The sequence below is a fragment of the Amphiprion ocellaris genome, chromosome 18 (assembly GCF_022539595.1).
Source record: "Amphiprion ocellaris isolate individual 3 ecotype Okinawa chromosome 18, ASM2253959v1, whole genome shotgun sequence".
Lineage (NCBI taxonomy): Eukaryota > Metazoa > Chordata > Actinopteri > Pomacentridae > Amphiprion > Amphiprion ocellaris.
The window spans coordinates 9,998,904-10,021,429 of record NC_072783.1 but is presented as its reverse complement, the minus strand read 5'-3'; the positions used below and the strand labels follow the sequence as shown (position 1 = coordinate 10,021,429).

The following is a 22,526-nucleotide window of genomic DNA, read 5'->3' as shown; positions in this document are numbered from 1 at the left end:
CTTTAATACATTATTCAGAAAACATAAATAGCACCTGCCAAGCAATTTGTTTTTTTAATGTTTTATTTTCATTAAGTATTTTGTCTTCAAGCGATAATCTGCAAAAAATTTTGCAGCATCAATCGGAAAATGTTGATTTTCTCTTTTTAAAAAAAATGCACCATGAAATACAGCAGATCAGTCCAATGTGAAATGTCACATCTGTGTACTGTAATGAATGGTAAAAGGATAGTTATTGAAGTGGTATTACAAAGTGCATGAAAAAATTCCACATTTCTCATTTGAAAGCGTTGCATGTTTTTACCTTTGTCGCGTTTTTTGAGTTCATTGATTGAACATGTTGATCCATAAAGCACCTGAGCACTGTAGTTTTTTAGCAAACAATAGGAGTAAATTGTGTTTGTCAGGGACTGTTTTCAGGTTTGGATTAATACACAATTGATGTTTTAACACATCTTCGCAGAAGCAGGATGATGGATTAAGTCAAAGTATACTGCAGTGTGTTTGCAGTAACAGTAAAGGTTGCTAGAATCAGGCTTTTCATTAAATTTGCTCACAGTAAGAACAATCCACAATATCATCAGGATATTTTATGTAGCTGATAAATCACTCCTGCTTCGGTTTTCCTCTCCGGCACAGTCGAAGGCAAAGGAATCGTATGGATCCTACTACAGCAGCCGTCAGTATCAAGAAGACGACCAGGAAAAAGCAGAGAACATCCACCGAATGATAGACGTACCAGGGCAGCTTATAGGACTCAGTGCGTAAATGTGAAGCTCCTTTGTGCCGAATGACAAACTCGATCCAGTGAATCGCGGCGTCCAGAGGATCAATTGGTCGGTCCCGATGGAGAGCAGACAGTCGCTTCATGTTGTCCTTGTAGGACGGACTGTGGAGAACTTCTTGCAGAGTTTCCAGGAAGTTCTGGCGGGTGATTTTAACTGCCTCCACCATCTTAGCAGCTCCACGAGTTTCCAACCTGAGAACGTTTTCAAACTGGTCAAACTGTAGTGGCATGCCGACGAACGGGACTCCGTGGTAAATGGCCTCATAGATGCTGTTGGTGCCACCATGGCTCACGAAGGCTCGGACCTTGGGATGACCCAGCAGGTCGTTCTGGGGCATCCACTTCACCAGGAGGGTGTTGTTGCCCACGTTGTTGGGGCGTTCGCCGGCGTGCCTCCATATCACCTTTTGGGGAAGTTGGGCAAAGGCAGCAGCGATTTCTGAAGTGATCTCCAGAGGCAGACCTTTGACCAGCGTCCCCAGAGCCATGAGGATGACGCCATGATCTCCGGAACTCTCAACAAACTCCTCCATCTCTGACGACAACGGCTCTGGTGGTTTACACTGAAACCCACCGATGTAGACGATGTTGGGCATCGTTGGCCGAGGAAACTCGAACACGAAGTCGACCCTCATGAGCCAGATGTCGGCACCCTGAAGGAGGTGATAGAAGTTCACATCTGAACCGAAGTATCTGTCCGCCAGTTTGTCGTAATGAGAGCAAACAATGAACTTGTCAATGGCGGTGTTCATGCCGTAGAGCAGCGTGTTTTGGAGTCTTTGCCAAAACGTCATCCGATCGGACGCAACGTTTCCTGAAGTCGGAACATATGACGGCGGAGATGGAGCCACCACAAAATGTCCTTCTCCACTGGTGATCCACTTCACATTAAAAACCATCGGCAGCTTCAGTTTGTGAGCCACCAGAACTCCAACAGGCACCCCTGGGTCTATCAGAGCCATGTCGAACTTAGTGTCATGAAGTCTCCGCATGATAGCCTCGTTCTCGAATATTCTCACCACCACCTGGCTGGCCTGTTCGTGGATCTCTGACAGCATGCCAAGGGATTCCCAGTAGAAGTTTGCCAAACCCATCAAGGACATTCCTTTCTGGACCTCCAACATCTTGGCTAGGAAGTTGACAAAGTGGTCCTCCTTCTCGATGCTCCTGGCTTCAGGTAGGGTGACGGTGATAGAGCTGTAATGGGGGCTGCTTTCTTTGATGTACCAGCTGGTGGAAGTCCTGACCACCGTGATCTCGTGGCCTCTGGCGTGGAGGTTCTGGATCAACAAGTTCATGTTGACCCAGTGGCTGCCGTCCACCGGAAACACCAGGATCTTCCCACCGAGGACAGTGGGACTGATCAGGAGAGACAAACTCCCCACCAGACGGAGGAGAGGAACTCCTGGGAAGGTCCCCATGGATGAACTCTGAGAATAAAACATAAGAATTTAAATATTAATTTTACTAGTCATTGTCTTAAATTAAATACAAAAATCTGCAAAATAACAGTAGATTGTTCCCCTTCCCAAAAAAAACTGCTCAAAAAATGTTTACAGTGAACAAACCAGTTAGATAAACTCTAAAAGACAAAAGCATGGAGCTGTTTTCTGCAACATAAAAAGCTTCAGAAATGCAGTCATGATGACCTGAATAAGAACAGCATATCACGAGGTTAATAAACTGCTCCTAGAAAATGATTGAACACAGCTGTAAATGATGAATGGGATTCCTTCGAGTACGTAATGCAAAATTTCTTTTTACAGCTGCTCAGCCTTTTGAAGGAGACGCTATAAAATTTAATTTTTAACAGTCTATGTTATCTCATTCTACTTTCTCGCATTGTCATACCTCTGAATTCCGCTTTTTTCTCCATGGTTTCTGATTTGCACAAAGTAAAATAAATACACGGCTGCAGGAACGCATGCAGTAAAGCCCAGAGGAATGCATGTGCTGAGTAATGCCTGGTCTTACTACGGATCTAATCTCCTCATCTGCATTCAGCTGGGACTTGTTAACAAGCTAAAAGTTTTCTTCCTGTCTCCTTTGTTCAGAAGTGCTGTGTAGGTGTTTAAGTTCTGCAGAAGTAGTGTTGAAACCCACCTGAAATCCAGAAAAGAAACAAACTCTGAAACCTCCGTGGTCGACTGCAGCTCAGCGTCTGTTTGCAAAAGAACCTAGAGCCCGATTACTGTGTTATGTAAAGAAAAGAGAGGAGTGGTGCGTGACTGTGTGGACTTAGCATGCATGTGGGAGGAAAGACAAACAGTTTTCCATCACAGACCGCCCTCTAACTGTGCAGCAGTAACACAATATTTCATCCAAACAGAGCAGAGGGAAGGAAATCTGGCTGCTGTGACTGGAACAAGGAGCTCATCTAGAGGCCGGAACAAAACTTTCTGCATTCGCTGGTGATTTTACAAACCTGTTGAATGCTTTTAACCTGTGACAGAACCACAAAGACACTTGCACCATGAACTACATGAGCATTAAATACTTCTTTTACTCATCTGGTTCAAAATCGAGGGCATCAAATACACACAAAATACAATAAAAGCAATATGACACAAGGCAAAAGCTATTTCTTCATGCTATGATAGTAAATGATGTTTAAGTGGTGAAAGAAAATAACTTTTATTTCCTTTAAATCCATTTAATGTCTACTTGACTGCAATAAAAAATGCTTTTGCGTAATTAGGAATTAATTTCGAAGCAACTTCCAAAGTTCGATTTTCACATCTAGTTGCTAATAATTTTAAGAGCTGCATTTATATGATGTATTCTATAATTTTAGTTGATGAGCAGCTGGTTTCACATGTAAACAAACTGTGGATTCAGGCGTCACACAGCAGGGGGCGCTGCAGGAAGGAGTTATCTGGACATAACCATAATTTAAAGAGTTTACTGTGAAATTACACTGTTTAACTATATTTAAATCAACTAGAAATAGTAATATTTTACAGTTGTACATTAAGTATTGAAAATTTTAATTGTTAATTTATTTTACAGATTTTTTCCTGTTTAATAAAAATTACTGATAATAACTGATAAGACCACTATATATTTGTGTATATATATATATATATATATATATATATATATATATATACACTTTAGTTTACATTTTAATTTGAAGCAAGTTTGAAACAATATCTTGTTCATCACGATTTGAAAATAGCTAAAAAAAAATTTTTTTTACAGATTTTCGCAGTCTTTTTAAATTACAGATCACGTCTAGTAAAACTGAAGAGACTATTTAATTAAATAAAGATATCATTGTTGTACAGATATTTGCTATTCTTTGAAAGACATTACGTTTTTGAAAAACAACAAAAGCTTTATAACCATTATTCAAAAAAATGTTGCTGTTTTATCAAGATTTAATCATTTTGATAATCTGTTCAAATAAGAGAAAATCTGTATTCTTACAAATAGTAATTTGTTCTTTTACAGCATTTGACCGCAATACAACACTATTTTACCGCATTTAAATCAACTAAAATATATTATTTTACTGATTTTTTGCAGTTTACAGTTTTGTTTTTTTGTTTTTTTACACATTTTGAACATTACAATATTCTACTGTCCTTTAACATATTTTTAACTCTTGCTGCCTGGATTTTTTAGTCTTTTTTGCAGTACATCTGGAATTAAAATGAGTTACATATTGATGTATGAATTATTCTTATCATCCACTGTAATGGGGAATTATGTATAATAATCCAGAGTATATTTGATACTTTGGTTCAGTGAAAGGTCTGACTTATTTGCTGAAGTACAGACATCCCTGCAGGCAAATTCAGTGGTTTTGCTTCCTGTAAAAAAAAAAAAAAAAAAAAAAACAAGCAAAAACAAACCTGAAACTAAAGTTCAAAGTGCTTCTGCTTTCAGTCAGAGGCCAAGTGTTACTGAAAAGGGAACATCTGTCCATTAATTCCTCAGAGTCTGTGTCTGTGGAGGACATGACGGGTCTCTAAACATTTCACTGTGGATTAAAAAAATCAAAATGCTTGGCGTTCTGCTCGTCCTGGTCTTCGCCACCGGTCGCTGTACAGCTGACGTCGGGGATTTCGCTCCATGTCTGCAGTTCTTCTACAGATCTTGGCCTCCTAAAGGTTTGGTGGGAACCCCGATCTGCCAGCGTTATTACAACCAGCACCGCTTCGCCACGCTGTACAGCCGACCTCGCCGCTCGCCCTGGTTCTCGGCTTATTTGTACTCCGTTCCTACAGGAAAAAGGCCCTCAGCGTCCTGGAAGTTTGAGCCACAGGTGAGCGGGGATTTAAAATGAGTGATCTGCAAATACCAACAGGTTTCACACTGACGTTGCTCTTTAAAAAGGCGCCACTGTTTATAGGATCCAGTTCAACAGAAATTACGCAACCTTTCAGAGTGTTGTTTTCAGCAAATAACAATAAAATGAGGAAATGAGTCCCAGTCAAAGAGAACAGTTTGATCCGTGTGTTCACGCTCCTTTTGCGCTGCATGTTGTAAATGACAGAACTGTTTGCGTTTTTACATCTGGTAATGTGATACTGTAGAAATGTTTCAGCAAGGGTGTCAAAAAATGTCAAACAACTGGCATAAATTCAGAAAGTGTGAAAAAAACAGCAAATATCTGTAAAAAAAAAAAAAAAAAAGAAGAAGATATTTTTACCTGATTTGGATACAGTAAAACACCAATTCAAGGGACATATTCCTACTTCACTTCATTAAATGAAATTTAACTTACTGATAGAGATAAACCTTTCAAGATGCAAATATTTTAATGAGCTTTGTTCAAATGTATAACGTGCCTTGAATGTCAATATCATGAGATATATTTTAGTTTTAATGACAAAACTGCATGGGTCTGTCATGTAGAATAAGAGAAGCTAGTTTTTATACCTACATTTTGATACAAAGCCAAAAATGTTGGAAAGATTTATTTTGCCCCACCTTTACGGGCCACAAGGGCCTGTACCTCTGAAAATATTTATTGTATGAAAGTGACATTTTGCATTGCTCTGCATGACTACATATACTAAAGTAATTGTACAAAAAAATCTGTGGATTCTGAGGGAGTCAGGTAGGAAATTTTATGGCCAAACCCTGTAGTTGGTCAAGCTGTAGTACCTGGTTGTGCCATGAGGTGGAGTCTCTTGCTGCTTAATACTGTAGTGGGTGGGCAGTTTTGTGTTGGTAAGCAGAAAATATTGTGGGAGTTAGCTAGTCAAGGTGCACCATGACAGAGACCACTATAGACTTAGTGGCCTAAGCCAATAGTGGTCTCTGTCATGGTGCTCCTTTACAGAGACTACTATGGGCTCAGTGACCTTAGACCAGCAAACAAGTCTTAACTGAGAGAGATAAAACTTTCAAGATCCAAATATTGTGATGAGCTTTGTCAAGTGTATAACCAACCTTGAATGTCAATATCATGGGATATATCTTAGTTTTAACGGTAAAACTGTACTGATCTATCATGTAGAGTAACAGAAACCAGTTTTTATACCTATATTTGGCTACATAATTCATGGCTAAATATACTAAAGTTATTGTACAAATTAATCTGTGGATTGTGAAGGGGTCAGGTGGGCACTTTTATCAGATTTGGTTGATTTTATGTCCAAACCCTGTAGTTGGTTGAGCTGTAGTACCTGGTTGTGCCACCAGGTGGAGCCTCTTACTTTTGGATAGTGTCGTGGGTGGGCAGTTTTCTGTTTTAGAATTCTTCATTTAGCAGACACTTTCATCCAAAGCGACATACATTTGAGAGTAGATATAGATGGTTGGTAAGGAGAAAGCATTGTGGGAGTTAGCTAGTAAAGGAGCATCATTACAGAGACTACTATATAATTTACTAAGCCCATAGTAGTCTCTGTCATGGTGCTCCTTTACAACAACTATTATTCGGCTGACTGACCTCACGCCACTAAGTCCATAGTAGTCTCTGTCATGGTGCTTCTTTACAGAGACTACTATACGGTTATGTGACCTCAGGCCAGCAGACAAGTGTTAACTTAACCGAAGATAAACTAGTGCATCAGTCACATAGCTCAACAGAACATCTGATCACTGTTTTCACTGTTTCATTTTCACAAAAATAAAATGTGCTGCAGTAATTCAGCCAGAAAAAAAAAATTTATGTGCACGTATATTTGGATGCAAATCATTGGCAATTTGTTAACATCGCTGCTTTCTGTCCTAGTTGGCATATCCAGGAGCTGATGGCAACATGATCCCGTTCCCACCGGGCCCTCTGGACCAGAATGTGGTGGAAAGCCAGGCAGTGGATCTGGACTACATCAACTCCACCTACTCTCGAGGCCACCTGAACCCCAGCCTTCACCATCACAGCCGTGAGACCCGCTCGGCCACCTTCACCCTCACAAATGTGGTTCCTCAGAAGGTTGGATCCAACGATGGTCCCTGGGAGTTCCTGGAGCAGAACATCAACTTGACCTTAGCGGCCTACTGTCTCGGGGAGGCCTATATAGTAACGGGTGTCATCCCATACCGGAACGATGAGCACTGGCTCAAGAATCACCGTGTGGCAGTACCGGAGTATCTTTGGTCCGCCTACTGCTGCCCAGACTACAACCACAGTCTCCCAAAGCAGCTGAGTGATGCCTTTCCGACATATGCCGCCATCGGACGCAACGACCCCAACAGCACCGGGGAGATTGTACCAGTTAACAAGACAGCTAAAAGGCAGTTCAGAGGCTACGATGTGAGACAGATGTCACTGGAAACACTGGAGATGTACCTGAAGGACAGGTTCAACACTTTCGTCAGTGTCTTCTACGAGCAGTGCTCCAGAGCAGACTGATCCTGGACGAATCATGCAGTTCATGAGGTGTGGAAACCTGCTGTAACTGAACTTAAAAACATCAAATCTAGAAAACTAACTGAAGAGTTCTCAGCTTTATTCAACACATGCACTTCCTGGAGGTCATTAATAATGACAAAAGATGTTGCCATTGTGCCTCTTTACTAACTAAAGCCCCACGATGTTCTCTGCTTGCCAACATGGAAATGCCAAAATCCTGTGGTTGCTACAGCATTAAACAGTAAGAGGTTGGTGGAATAATCAAGTATTACAGCTAATCTACAATACTTGAATGGCATATTATTCAGGAAAATTACATCTGATTGGGACTTAGCAGATACTGTGGGTTTACTCTGCTTAATACTGTAGTGTGCACAGGAGGCAACAGTTTTGTTTGTTGATTAGCAGAAAACATTGAGGGAGTTTAGCTAGTCAAGGACCACCATCACAGAGACTTCTATAACACTGAGTAACGTCCGGCTGACAAACGTGTTGAAATAAACTAGTGCATTAAGCATACATCTCAACAAAACATCTGCTAGCTGTTTTCACTGTTTTATTTTCACATTTTTGCATGACAACAGATATCAATCACTTCATACCTCCAAAAAATTTGTATGGATCCTTGTATAATGTCTCATTTCCATATAGTTTGGCTTCTTGTCTATGAATTTGTTTAACACACAGTCTATGCCCCCTTTTGTTCAACTTTTCTAAAAGTCTTAGTTAACTTTTAACTTTATACTAACAATATTGGAAATGATAAATATCCTTAAAATGCTCTTTGAATAATAGATTGAAACTTTAACATGTTGTCAAACCTTATCAATGCCAGCGTTGTGAGAACATTCCCTGTTAGCTGGGTTGGGAGTAATAATGTGTTGGAAATAACTATGAAACTATGAAATGTGATCGACCTTTAATCTTGTTAGCTACTGTCCAAACTCAGAGCAGGGAACAGTACACAAACTGTACTTCCTTTGTTAAATAGATTTTATTAAGAAACCATGGAGATCCTTTAGAAGTAGGAACACTATTTAATGTGGATAAAAACTTAGCAATAATCAAGGTCATCTGAGCTTAGTCTGCCTGAATATCTGACATGAATCAATGCCATTATAAAACACAGTGATATTTTTGTTTGTTTTCCAGCACAGCTTAATGAGTCACCATGACAACAGGTGTGTAAGAGTGCATGTTTGTTTCAAAGGTGTAACTGTGGTTGTAGGTGGAAGTTCACAACCTGCTCTCAGGTGAGATTAATGGTGAAATGAGCCAGCGGATTTATCAACCTGCCTATTGTTCAAAAATAAATCAAAAAGATCAAAGTGAATTGTCTTTTACACACATAATAAAACTGCTTACACACTAGAAAACACAACAAGTTATCCATACCGGAACAAACCAACTGACCCAATCCAATCCAATCCAACTTTATTTATATGGCAAGATTGAAACAAAGTGCTGTACATCCAGAACAAGGCAAATAAAATCAGAACCAGTCTAGAACAAACCAACTGACCTAGACTGGAACAAACCAACTGACTCAGACTGGAGCAAACCAACTGACTCACTCAGACTGGAACAAACCAACTGACCTAGACTGGAACAAACCAATTGACTTAGAATGGAGCAAAGCAGCTGACTCAGACTGGAGCAAACCAACTGACCCAGACTGGAACAAACCAACTAACTCAGACTGGAGCAAACCAACTGACCCAGACTGGAACAAACCAACCGACTCAGACTGAAACAAACCAACTGACCCAGACTGAAACAAACCAACTGACCCAGACTGAAACAAACCAATTGACTCAGACTGGAACAAATCATCTGACCCAGACTGACTCAGACCTCACTAACTGACCCAGACTAGACCAACTGACCCAGACTAAATCAGCCTAGCTGATCCAAACCAGAACAATGTACCCAAACCTGAGCTTTTTGTCCATCAGACTAGACGCTATGTTTGGCAGACACCAAACACTGCACATCATCACCAATACGAAGCATGTTGGTGACAGCATTATGATATGAAGCATGGTGGTAGCAGTATCATGATGTGAAGCACAGGGGTGGCAGCATCGTTATGTGAAGCATGGTGGTGGCAGCATCATGATGGGTAGCATAGTGGTGGCAGCATCATGATGGGTAGCATGGTGGTGGCAGCATCATGATGTAAAACATGGTGGTGGCAGCATTGTTATGTGTAGCATGGTGGTGGCAGCATCATGATGTAAAGCATGGTGGTGGCAGCATCATGATGTAAAGCATGGTGGTGGCAGCATTGTTATGTGTAGCATGGTGGTGGCAGCATCATGATGTAAAGCATGGTGGTGGCAGCATTGTTATGTGTAGCATGGTGGTGGCAGCATCATGATGTAAAACATGGTGGTGGCAGCATTGTTATGTGTAGCATGGTGGTGGCAGCATCATGATGTAAAGCATGGTGGTGGCAGCATCATGATGTAAAGCATGGTGGTGGCAGCATCATGATGTTGGCATGTTTCTGTGCAGCAGGTCCTGGAAGGCTAGTAAAGGTAGAGGGTAAAATTATTGCAACAAAGTCTAGAGAAATCCTGAATGCAGTCTGAAGAGAACTGAGACTTGGAGAAGATTTGTTTTCCATCAAGATGATGAGTCGAAGCAAACAGCCAGAGATACTCAGAAATGGTTTCAAGACAACAAGCTGAATGATTCTGATTGCAGCCTATCAATGCTGTAATTCTGGCCAAAGGTACATCTTCTAAATTGATCATGATTCAATGTTAAAGAACAGAAAACATGAGTGTTGTGTTTGAGTACTTGTATTGACATGCACTAAATACTTATGACCAACAGGTGGTGTCCTTGTGCAACACATGTAAAAGGTGGCTATGAGTTGCTGCTAAATGAACGCTGCAGTTCAGGCTAAAATCACACTTTAGACCCCTACTTTATATAAGATATGGTGCTGGAACCTTTCTGAACAAAATTATCAGTGGGGGAATAAGTAATCAGATATTGCATAACAAGAAAAAAGGCCTGCTTCCATAGAAGATACCTTGAAGTTAGTTCTATTGGTTCCCGAAATTGGGGTCCGACCCCTTTGAAGGGTCACTAGATAAATCTGAGGGGTTAGTAGGGAGATGATAAGATGATAAGAGTAACCCTATATAACTTATAACTTATATCTTACTTTCTATCCTGACTTGAAGTCAAAGGCCTATTTTTTGGGCTTAACCTCCCTACTAGGTTGTGTGATGATTAATAAGGGCTGTGAAGAAGATAAATAGAGCTCTGCTACACAAATTGGCAGTTTTGTAATTAATTTATGTGTGAAAATTGCAATAATATTACCAATTTTAGCCAAATTATTCAAAGGTAAAATTAGTCTTTAGTTTTAGCAATTCTTAAACATCCAAAGGGGTCACAAGCCAAAATGACTAAAGCTCTAAACATCCAAACCCTTTGTTTTTTCATTAAAAATGACTAAAACCTTGGAAGCATTTTGTTTCTTGGCCTCTTATAGTGAGAATGTCACAGTGCGTGTGGAGTTTCGAACCCAAAGTGAGAACAGCACAGAGCGGACGGCAGGCAGGAATGATTGGACAGCGTTTTATTCACAAAAAAATCCAACAAAAACTATTTATTAACGCCACCTAAGGCCAAAACTCACTAGGGGCAGGCTCTGGGACGGGACCAGGTTGACCGGAGCAGGCTTAGGGTCCACGTCCTCTCGCCTCGAGGACGGCAGGGGTCCCAGTTCTCACCTAAGAGGACTATCGGGGAAGGTCCGGTCCTCACACCAGGAGGACGGCGGGGGGAAAAAGGCAGGCTGCACCGTTGTCTGTCTGTGACTAACAGCAGAAACCCACAGTGAAAGGTGTGGGGAGACCGTCTTTATGCCGGAGGCGATCAGGATGAGCAGCAAACCAGCAGCTGCTCTCCATCAGCGCTGCTCACCTCCAGCAGCTGTGACAGAAAACAGCATACAGCAGATAAAAATTCAACAAAAATGAGCTCCTTTACACTGAAAAGGCGTTAATTAGACTTAAATTAAGCGCCTTGTTCAGTACCACACAACTGCATTAAGTTTATCCAAATTAAGTTCCAATAAAACTACTGGTTTGTGTTAGGTGTACTGAAATAATGGCATTTCTCTCAAATAAACACCTTGCATTGCTGCAGCTTGATGTTAATGAAAGTCAAATTTTTAGGTTTTTGCTTTTCCAAACACATAAAATGTTAGACAGGATTTCATCTTCAAACTTAGTATTCTTTCTTTTTTGTTATTCTGTACTCAAAGTAAATGACATCAGATGCTACAGGAGTAACAAATCTGATGTTTACACTTCTTTTGAAATTTAAACACCAGTTTAGATGGACAAAATGTCATTTCAGGTTGATGACAGACAAATTACTTCATCTGCAGCTCAGACACACTTTTTACAGTGTAGATATCATCAGAAACTAGTTTAGTTGTTTCCACACTCCTATTACAAGTTAACTGTTACTATATTTTAGGTAGCTATTAATAGTTGAGACTATATTTATGCTGTTAATATTGAATATTTCCTGCTGATGCCATTAAAATACAGCATCAGCGTTGATGTACACTACTGTTCAAAAGTTTGTCATGGAAAGTCCTTAGTTTTGGAAGAAAAGCATTTTTTTTTCAATGAAGATAACATTAAATTAGTCATAAATCCAGTCTAGACATTGTTAATGTGATAAATGACTATTCTAGCTGGAAACGGCTGATTTTTAATACAATATCTCCATAGGGGTACAGAGGAACATTTCCAGCAACCATCACTCCTGTGTTCTAATGCTACATTGTGTTAGCTAATGGTGTTGAAAGGTTAATTGGGAGTTTTCATGGATAACATGAAATTGTCTGGATGACGGTACTGTACTTCATCACTTTCCACCACTGAAATTCGCTTTGAATGAAGAACTAAATAACAAACAATTGAAATGACTCATGCAGACAAACTTTTTTTATCTTGGATTACAGAAGTTTTATTACTGTTTCTGCTCAATGTTTGCTTCTCTGAGGTTTATTATGAATCTACTCTGGGGTATAACGGCCTGCTTTAGCCGCCAGAAAGACCCATCATTAGTAGACTTTCATATATGAGGAAACATTTGGACTACTGCCCACCTACAGTTGTTCCTTAACTGCACAGGAACGTGCTGATCTTTATTCTTTCGAGATCATTTGTTGCTTTCTGTTACTTATGTCCACACTAAATGGATAAAAAGGCTTTTATTTTGGAAGGTGTTACAGGAAGACTGGAAACTTACCGAGTTGATGGATTAAGTCACATTGTTCTGCCCGCAGATAACTGTTCATTTATGATTAAATAATATACAGTTTAAAAAGCAAGTTTAAACGATTTCATCAGTGTTTTATTGTGAAATGTCAAAAAGGATTGCGCTTTGCATTATGGGAGAGAGACACTCACTTGTACACACGCAGAGAGAAACAGACATGGTGATAGCGTTCCTCCTGTTACGTTTTTTCCTACACCCGTGAAAGCAATGGCTGTAAGTTTTTTCATTGTTTAGTGTTGAGGATTACTATAAAATACTTAATTTGGCTGTTGTTCATTTGCAGAGAAGCATTTATTGTGGTTTAGTCCGTTTTGATCTCAGAAATATGTTAAGCTAAAGTCCGACTATGTTAGCATGTGAATGAGCACATCAGCGTATCAATGGCGTTTCATGATAAGTTACGTAGCATGTTAGCATAGCATTCATTCATTAGTCTGATGTTTAATGGTTGTTGGTAGCACTTTGCTAGCAGTTTATATCAACATGACAGTTTTATAACCAAGCTAAAAATACCCTTTCCTCTTCTCTGTTTGTACATTTGCAGTTTCACTCAAGTTTTCACCTGTCATCCATGACATGTTAATAAAGGAGCAAGGCGCTCGCTTCCTGGCTCGTGAAAACCGAGTTTGGCTCGCTGTTTAACTGCGTTGACATACAAGCTGTATATAACACGTAGAGAGAACAGTACACGCATTAAATACATGAAATTATATATATTTATTTTTTACATCAACTTTGGATGCTGTGTCTTGCAATTCTGCAGTTTCTGCATGTTAGTAATGATTTTAGTCTGTAAAAAATGATCTTTCTACGTTTTTCTGTCACTAGATATGATTCACTGTGCTTCAGTCAGTTAATTACTGTAAAATGTGACGTAGACTGATTATATCTGTTTATTAAAACCTGTATTTTTTTACTCAACAGCCTAGAAATTATAAATTATTATGTTCAAACCCTGATGCTGCCACTGCTGGGCCCTTGAGCAAGGCCCTTAACCCTTCCTGCTCTCTTCCTGTACTATGGCTGACCCCATGCTCTGACCCTGTTAATAGGCGAAAAGCAACATTTCACAATGCTGTAATGTATTTGTGACAAATAAAGGCAAATTATAATTATTACAATTATAATATACACTGATGCACATTTTCTATTCTTGTCCACCAAAGGATGCCACTGGAGTAACTTCAGTCATATATATATATATATATATATATATATATATATATATATATATATATATATATATATATATATATATATATATATATATAGTAATCAGTTTTGGATGTTGCATCTTTCCAGTTTAACTTCACAAAACACAAACATGTTGCTTTTTTTCCTTTTTTCAATGCTTGTACTTGTCAGAGAAATTTAAAGCTGAAAATGATATAAGGAGGAAGGAGGCAAAGAGGAAAACGATCAATCTGTTCTGCAGCTTTTCTGCACCTTTTGCATGGACGACGTTGTAGAAAGATTGGAAGCTAATAGAGTTAATCTGGCTTTTAAATCCAAACTCTGAGTTCTTGAGGCTGACTCCACAACATGCACTTGTAAATTTAATCTTTTTTTGTTTTATTTTTTGCTAGTGTTTATTGTGTAACTGTGTTTTGTATTTGCTGCTGCCTATCTTGGCCAGGACTCCCTTGAAAAAGAGGTTCTTGATCTCAGTGAGATTTCTCCTAGTTAAATAAAGGTTAATAATCCATCCATCCATCATCTATACACTGCTTAATCCTCATTGGGGTCGCAGGGGGCTGGAGTCTATCCCAGCTGACTTAGGGTGAAGGCAGGGGACACCCTGGACAGGACACCAGTCTATCACAGGGCTACATATAGAGACAAACAGTCACACTAACATTCACACCCACAGAGTATTTAGAAATACCAATTAACCTCAGCATGTTTTTGGACTGTGGGAGGAAGCTGGAGAAAACCCACACATGCACAGGGAGAACATACGATCTCCATACAGAAAGATCCCAGGAAGGCCAGGACGCCAACCAGGAATCTTCTAGCTGCAAGGTGACGGTGCTAACCACCAAGCCACTGTGCAGCCCTAAAGGTTAATAATAATAACAATAGAAACACTGGTGATCTGTCGTATTAGATTTATTGCAGGAGTACAACACATGGCTGTGCAGTTGGATTATCTGGACTCAGCTCGTCACTGCTGGTGCATCCCGGGAGAGAAGATCTTGTCCCAGATCTCCACCTTCATGATGGACCTGCCCGTCGGAGACATGGTGCCCTTGATGTCCAGGGAGGGGCCCTCGAAGGTGAGACCGCTGCCGCTGGACTCCTGACGCACAAAAGCCTTTGGCTCTTTGTTGTAGTACATATCTTTGTACAGCTTTTCGTCACACTCCGTGCCCTTGGAGTAGAGGCCCAGGGCGAACCAGTTCTTGTACAGGTTGTAGTCGAAGGGCACAGAGAACATGATGGCCAGCGTCTCTTTGGCGCCGTTGCTGTGCCTCTCGAACAGGTCGTAGGTCAGGACGCCCACCGCCCCCGTCGATTTGCCCTTGATCTTGTCAAAGTTGCACACTTCAGTCTTCAGGGGGCGAACGGTGGGTTGAGGTGGACTGTGGACGTCGCCACTGTCCAGGTAAACCCTGCAATGAACAGGAAAGAGACAAAATGTTTTTTTTTTTTTTTAAAGGCAGGTTTCTAATGACTTTAGTCAGTAAATAAATCCTAAACAATTCAGATAATACAGATTGATGCACATTTTGATTTTATTTTCATTTTTACAGTCAACATGTAAATTATTCCCATTTCCACAGGTTTTACTGCTTATTGTAATAACTGCAATTTAACAGAACAAGGACAACCTGTTTTTAAAAAAAGAAAAAAAATGTTTTATATATACATACATTAAAGCTGTACAACAACAGATTTTTCATGAAGACATTATGTGCACTTATGGCATGTTTTTTGATTTTACAACACACTTTTTACAGTGAGTTGTAAAATAAAGTAAATTCATACTTTTTGGGCATTTTACTAGATATTATCTACAATATCGCAAAAAAGAGAAAATCTGAAATAACGGTAAATTCCTAAAGACAAATCACAGTTGTATGCAAATTTTTTTTTACAGTGTAATCTTAATGTGACAATAAAGCCATTCTAATTCGAATTTTAATGTGGAAAAGCTTTAAATTCAACAGCTGAAAGTGAGTCACCATTTTACAGTGTTTAATATGTATAATTTTTCTTTCAATTAACCTCAAATGTCTGCAGAATAACAATACTTTTTGCTAATTTAATAAAAGTAAAATTTAATTTTACGGTTAAATACTGCAGCCAAACAAATATAATAAAAAAATAATGTGGACATTTTTGTTAATTTATATACAGTAAAGATTATATATATATATATATATATATATATATACACACACACACACACACACACACACACACACACACACACGTATAATCTTGGCCACCAGCAGATGGCGTTAAAGTCACATCTAATACATGAAATCTATTTTTTTTGTCAACTTTGGACACTGCATCTTACAAATTTAACATCACGTGGACACTGTTATGCAGTTTTTTTCAGATGTACTCTGCATGTTAATGATGATTTTAGTCAATGATGTCAAAAAAATTATCTTTCTACATTTTTCTCTCGTTAGATATGATTCACTGTGCATCAGTCACAATTAATTACTGTAAAATGTACTTAGACTGATTGTATCTGCTTATTAAAACATGTCTTCTTTATTAAACAGCCAAGAAATATTAAATAATTCAAATAATACAGACTGATGCACATTTTATAATCTTAATATTTTGTTGTAATTAGCTTGGTCACCAGTGGATGGCGCTCAAGTGACATCCAATAAATGATGTCTGTTTTATCAACTGTCGACTCTGTATCTTGTTAATCTAACTTGACAGAAGACAAACACGTTTTTTTTTTAAAAATGGTCTTACTTGTCAGAGACATATGAAGATGTTTTGACAAGAGGAAGAAAAAATATAATAAGGACAAGAGAGGAACCAGAGAGGAAAAAAACAATTTTTTTTAAAGAAAAAAGTATTTAACTATCTCCAGAAGTCTCGGCAATATATTTTTTTTTTGCCATTTTCAGTTTCTCTGTTTTGCTATTTTCTTCACCAGATATGGTTCACTGTGTATCCACCGCAGTTATTATGAAAAATTAAAGAATAGACTAGAATAGAATAGAATAGAATAGAATAGAATAGAATAGAATAGAATAGAATAGAATAGAATAGAAATGCTATAGTAGAAAGAGTACAGTTCCCACCATCATGAATACAGATAAATCAGCAAAAATGTGCAGTAAATAAAAATACACAATAAGAAAAAGTGCAACATTTTTATGTAAAGAATGTACAGGTCGTATAGTGTTTTATGTGTAGTGAGAAGGGACTTGAAATAGCAGTAAGGACATGCAAAACAACCAAAAGGGGGCACAAAATGACCAAAAAAAGACAAGAAAAAGCCAAAAAACAACACACAAAATAGCAAAAAAAGATGCAAAATGAACAAAAACCTCTTTGAATCTGTGACTTTTTTTTCTATGAATTTAGTTGACAAAGAAAGAGTTCAGTTCCCACCACCATAAATACAAATAAATCAGCAAAAATGTGCAGTAACTGAAAAGAAACAATAAGAAAAAGTGCAAAATGTCCTATGTAAAGAATATAGGAATGTTAAAGGGTTTTATGTGTAGTACAATACACACTGATGCAAACTTTGTTGTAATTTATGTGCTGTATGTAATTTAATTTTACAGTACACAGACATTTTTTTTCTTCAACAAAAGGAGGAAAGTGTATATAAAGTGGCTGCACTGACTGTGTGCTGAAACCTCAGATTGTTCAGATAAACACGGTGAAGGTGGTTTTGACTCACTTGGGGTCGATGAGGCAGTAGTTGTTGGTCAGGTTGGTGATCTCGATGGTGACATTTCTTCGGCTCTTCTGGCTGGCAGCCAAAGCTTCTGCTGACTCGCTCATGGTGCAAAGGCTGAAGTGAAGTCAAGATCTGCGGAGAAGTTTAACAGAATCCGTCAGCGGCTCTGAAGAGCATCGGCCGGAGATCCTTCAAACTCGGCTTACCTGTCCGGATCACAGGTGCGTTGCTCGCTGCTGCGCTGCCAAACCTGAAGTGTCGCCCTTCAGAGGCGTCCTGATGGAGACGGTGAGGTGTCTCCACCCCCAGAACACACCTGGACCCCGTCACACCCAAAAGCTCCACCTCAGGTATGAACCAGGAGGCATACAGACTGAAGACGCAGCCAAGAAAAATAACCCAACTGTGTTTTTTTTTCTCGCACCGAGACGAGCAGGTTTGTTGAGCTTCCTCGTCTCTTCAGCGCCACACCTTTCGTCTAACACTTCGCTGCCTGCACGTCAGGTCAGAACAACCTCTAACTTCAAGACAAGTGTGATTCATGAGCTCAAATGAACAAAGAAACACCAAGACAAGAAATGGATTCAACTGTTTTTTATTCATTAAAAGCACCGATACAGTGGAAAGACTTTTTGCCTCGTTTCGTCCCCTCAGCCCATCCTGTCGTACAGCTCCAGCTTGATAATGGCCTGGCCCTCGTTGGACATGCAGGCCCTCACGTCCAGCGTCTGGCCCCTGAACACCACGCCCGAACCGTCGGCCTCGTGGCGGATGAAGTTGGTCTGGTCCTTGTGGTTGTACATCTCGTCGTACAGCTTGTGGTCGCAGGCTCGGTCGCGCTCGTAGAGGCCGAGCCCCAGCCAGTTCTTGTAGAAGTTGTAGTCGAACGGCACGGAGAACATGACCGCCATCTGCTCGCTGCACCGGCGGCTGCGCATGTCGAACAGCTCGTAGGTCATGACTCCCACAGCGCCCGACGCCGTGTGGTCGTCCTTGATGAAGGAGCAAACCTCGGGCTTGTTGGCTCGTACGGTGGGCTGCGGTGGGCTGAAGGGGAAGCCGCTCTCCATGTGAACCCTGAAACGCACGAAGAGGGAGGAAGTCATGAGTGGGTTGATGGTATTCTGTGATACAATTACCAGAACAGACACAAAACCATCAAGAAGAGACAAAAAAATGACCAAAAAAAGACTCAAAATAGCATAAAAGAGATTAAAAACTCAAAAAATTAGACATAAAATGACCAAAAAGAGACAAAAAAAATTCACATAAAGCAACAAAAACAAAAAAGAATACTACAAACGTACACAATATAAAAGGAGACAAAAACAAAACAAAAATTACTTTAACAAGACATAAAATAACAAAAAGACAATCAAAACAACAGAAAATAGACATAAAATGACCAAAAAAGACAAAAAACAGAACATAGAAGCACAAAATACCAAAAAAAAGATGTGACCCAAATTAAAAAAACACAAATTAACAATACAGAGATGCAAAACAACCAAAAAAGAAACATAAAGACCACAAAGAGACACTTAATAAGCAATAAACAATAAACAATGACTATGAAGACACTTGAAATAGCAGTAAGGACATGTAAAACAACAAAAAAACCCACACAAAATTTCCCCCCAAAACAGCAAAAAATATCCAAAAGACTATTTTAACAAGATGCAAACTAAGAAAAAAGATGCAAAATGAACAAAACGAGACTCAAAATATCCAAAAAGACACATTTAATGAGCAAAAAGAGACAAACTATGACTACGGAAAGACTTGAAATAGAAGTAAAGGCAAGTAAAACCACCAAAAAGAGACAAAAATGAATTTTTAAAAAATGGTCAAAAAATGACTTTAGCAAAACCCAAATTACCAAAAAAGATGCAAAACAAAGAAAAAAACCCCTTGAATCTATGACTCCATTGTAGGGAGGGTGGGGCTTTACTGAACTGATCCAGGGTTTAAACTATTCTGTTGGGTTTCAGTTTATTGATCCAACATGTTAAAAATACAAACGTTTCAGTGGATTTTTTTTTGTATAATTTCACCTGTTTGAGCCTCGATGTTAGACGGTAAACGTCTCTTTGATCTGTAAATGTGAAGCTAGACCATGTTTCAGGTAAACAGTGGTTTGGTGTTTCTTACTTTGGGTTGACCAGACAGTAGTTGGCGGTGATGTTGGTGATCTCGATGGTGCAGTTCCGGTTGGTGGTCAGAGTGTGGGAGTGGGACTCTGCGGTCTCAGGCATGGTGGTGGCTAGAAAGGACTATCGGAGGTGAAGACAAAAGACGTAAACAACAGGAAAAGTGGTCATCAAATGTTCGGCTGAGGCTACAAAAGTCAACTTTTCTGCTTTAGACGAGCATTTAAATAGTTTTTGATGGTTTGATTTAACACAAATTTGCATCAGCTTATTATTGTTGGTGATTTAAAGTCAAATTTCTGCCTCAGTTGATTTGAAACTAAGTTCAGTTTGATGTAACTCAATAAAATTAAGGTTTTAAACCAAATGTTTATTTACCTTAAGATTCCCTCCTCTATGTACTGAACACTGGAGCAATTTATTCAATTTCTAAAAAAAAATAAATACATTTAATAAATAGCCTTCAAAAATGGGTCCCTAATCATTGTACTTAAATAAATATATTACTTTAAAATCCCTACTAAATAACATTAAATAGTAATTTAAATGACACTGTAAAAAAAATGTGGAAAACAAACGAAAAATATGGAATACTGTAATGCTGAAAAATTAAATGAAAATAAAATTAAAAAAAACAAATAAACCACAGCAAAAAATACACTGTAAAAAAAGTGGAAAAAACAAAAAATTATGGAAAACTAATGCTGAAAAATTGCAAAAAAGTAAAAATAACAGCAAATATCTTTAAAAAATCTTAATTTCTCAGATTTAAATACAGTCAAACTGCAATATTATAGTCAAATGTTGTAAAAGAATAAATTGCATTTTTTACAGGCATTATTTACAGTTAATTTAGTTTTTTTACAATCAACATGTAAATTATTACCATTTTCACCGGTTTTACTGCTTATTATGATAACTAACAAAAACTGTTTAAAAAGAAGAAAAAATATTATATACATATATTATAGCTGTACAACTATTAATTAATTGCTATTAATTCCTATAGATTTTTAAAAAATACATATTTTTCATTAAGACATTATGTGCACTTATGGCATATTTTTTGCTTTTCATTTTTTACAGTGAACATGGAGTAAACTTTTTGGGGTTTCACTCGATATTTTCTGTAATGCAGCAAAAAAATGGAAAATCTGTAAAATAACAGTAAACTTAAAAAAAATCATAGTTAAAAACTTTTATTTTTTACAGTGTAATCTTAATGTAGAAAAGCTTCAAATTCAACATCTGTAAATGAGTCACAATTTTTCAGTCTTTAATATACATATTTTTCTAAACTCTCAATTAAAATCAGATGTCTGCAGAATAACATTTTTTTGCTAATTTAAACTGCAAAAAAAAGTGTAGTACGGTCAAACACTGCAGCCAAACAAATATAATTTTAAAAAATGTGGAAATTATTTCCATCAGTTTTTTTCATTTATATTGTATAAATTCATGCTTTTTTTCTGTGATTTTAGTAGACAGTACATGTAATTTAACAGAATTGAAAGATCTGTTCATTTTTTACAGTGTATCTTTGATTATAGAGGAAAAGCTAATTAATTTAACTCAGTGCAGCTTATTGGTTGGACACAGTTTCATTAGAGTTTTCACAACTCTTACATTTAATATTTTCACTGAGCCCAAGTGTTATTTTCATTACATAGATGCAGAATAAGACACGAGGATGAAGCAGCTGGAACTAGACTGTTTCATCTCCCATGAGGAACATCTCCACCAGCCAACATTACACACTTTTATCCTCCGATATTTGACAAAAACACGAAAACACCAGGAAAACGTCAAAACAGCAGCACTTACTTTGCTTTCTGTTGCTTGCTCGGGAAGGCAGAAGGTCCTTTGAGAACAGGTCGGCGTTCAGTTCGGAGACGAATCTAAAGCCCCGCCCCCGTCCTCCTGGTCACACCTGAGCTCCAGGTGGGTGTTCCTCTGCTGACAGACACCTGAACATGTCGTCTAAACAGGGTGTGATCACCTCCGACTGCAGCACAATGACAGATGAGAAAATTAAAGTACAACAGTTCGACGGTTGTCTCAGAGAAAACCTGAATGTCTACTGAGGAACAACACCCGACATGATTCATGCTTGATGAAGAACAAACCGTCCGGACCGGTTCTTCTGACAGAACGCAGCCGGTGATAAATCAGCTGGTTGTGCTGCAACAGTGTCCTCAATGCTACCTGATGCTACACACCCTTAGTTAAGCTTTGCATGAATAAAGTGTTTGTCTTCAGCCTGTCGCAACATGAACCGAGAGTTAACGAAGAGTCTCCAGTAAATCAGGTCAACACGCTGAATCTAACTGTCCATAGATGTTCTACAGGTTCACTGGCCACTGAAAAATGCAAAATATTGCAAAAATATGAGTCAAAAAATGACTGCAAAACTAACAAAGCCACAAAGCAACTGGAAGGAGAGAAATATGAGCGAAACATGACGCAAAATAAGCAAAAACAGATGCAAAAACAACAAAAAAGGTAGCAAAATGACCACAAATAAACATTAAAACTCCCCACAATGACCACAAAAGCACACAAAATTAC

The 22,526-nt window shown here is 38.7% G+C and overlaps 4 protein-coding genes across 5 annotated transcripts; 1 reads left to right on the top strand and 3 right to left on the bottom strand.

Annotated features, from left to right (window-relative positions):
* Positions 1 to 45: 45 nt before the first annotated feature.
* LOC111587557 (UDP-glucuronosyltransferase 2C1-like) lies at positions 46 to 3,269 on the bottom strand. Its single transcript, XM_035942609.2, has 2 exons — positions 2,891 to 3,269; positions 46 to 2,217 (listed from the first exon to the last, which is right to left on the bottom strand). Exon 2 carries the CDS (start codon positions 2,206 to 2,208, stop codon positions 607 to 609), a length of 1,602 nt encoding a protein of 533 aa, XP_035798502.2. The 5' UTR covers positions 2,209 to 2,217; positions 2,891 to 3,269; the 3' UTR covers positions 46 to 606.
* A 1,107-nt stretch (positions 3,270 to 4,376) lies between these two features.
* Positions 4,377 to 8,931, top strand: LOC111587558 (endonuclease domain-containing 1 protein-like). Its single transcript, XM_023297567.3, has 2 exons — positions 4,377 to 5,057; positions 6,978 to 8,931. The coding sequence occupies exons 1-2, from the start codon at positions 4,794 to 4,796 to the stop codon at positions 7,596 to 7,598; spliced, it is 885 nt and encodes a 294-aa protein (XP_023153335.2). The 5' UTR covers positions 4,377 to 4,793; the 3' UTR covers positions 7,599 to 8,931.
* A 6,077-nt stretch (positions 8,932 to 15,008) lies between these two features.
* LOC111587559 (DELTA-stichotoxin-Hcr4a-like) lies at positions 15,009 to 18,172 on the bottom strand. The gene is made up of 3 exons (XM_023297568.3): positions 18,015 to 18,172; positions 17,809 to 17,940; positions 15,009 to 15,529 (listed from the first exon to the last, which is right to left on the bottom strand). Exons 2-3 carry the CDS (start codon positions 17,910 to 17,912, stop codon positions 15,082 to 15,084), a joined length of 552 nt encoding a protein of 183 aa, XP_023153336.2. The 5' UTR covers positions 17,913 to 17,940; positions 18,015 to 18,172; the 3' UTR covers positions 15,009 to 15,081.
* Positions 18,173 to 18,387: 215 nt separating this feature from the next.
* Positions 18,388 to 21,942, bottom strand: LOC111587560 (uncharacterized). Of its 2 annotated transcripts, XM_035942605.2 has the most exons (4): positions 21,783 to 21,926; positions 20,337 to 20,387; positions 19,960 to 20,081; positions 18,388 to 18,885 (listed from the first exon to the last, which is right to left on the bottom strand). In XM_035942605.2, the coding sequence occupies exons 3-4, from the start codon at positions 20,061 to 20,063 to the stop codon at positions 18,459 to 18,461; spliced, it is 531 nt and encodes a 176-aa protein (XP_035798498.1). In that variant the 5' UTR covers positions 20,064 to 20,081; positions 20,337 to 20,387; positions 21,783 to 21,926; the 3' UTR covers positions 18,388 to 18,458. The 2 variants fall into 2 exon arrangements, with proteins under 2 accessions (XP_035798498.1, XP_023153337.1); XM_023297569.3 differs by lacking the exon at positions 20,337 to 20,387 and having other exon boundaries at positions 21,783 to 21,942.
* Positions 21,943 to 22,526: the final 584 nt, after the last annotated feature.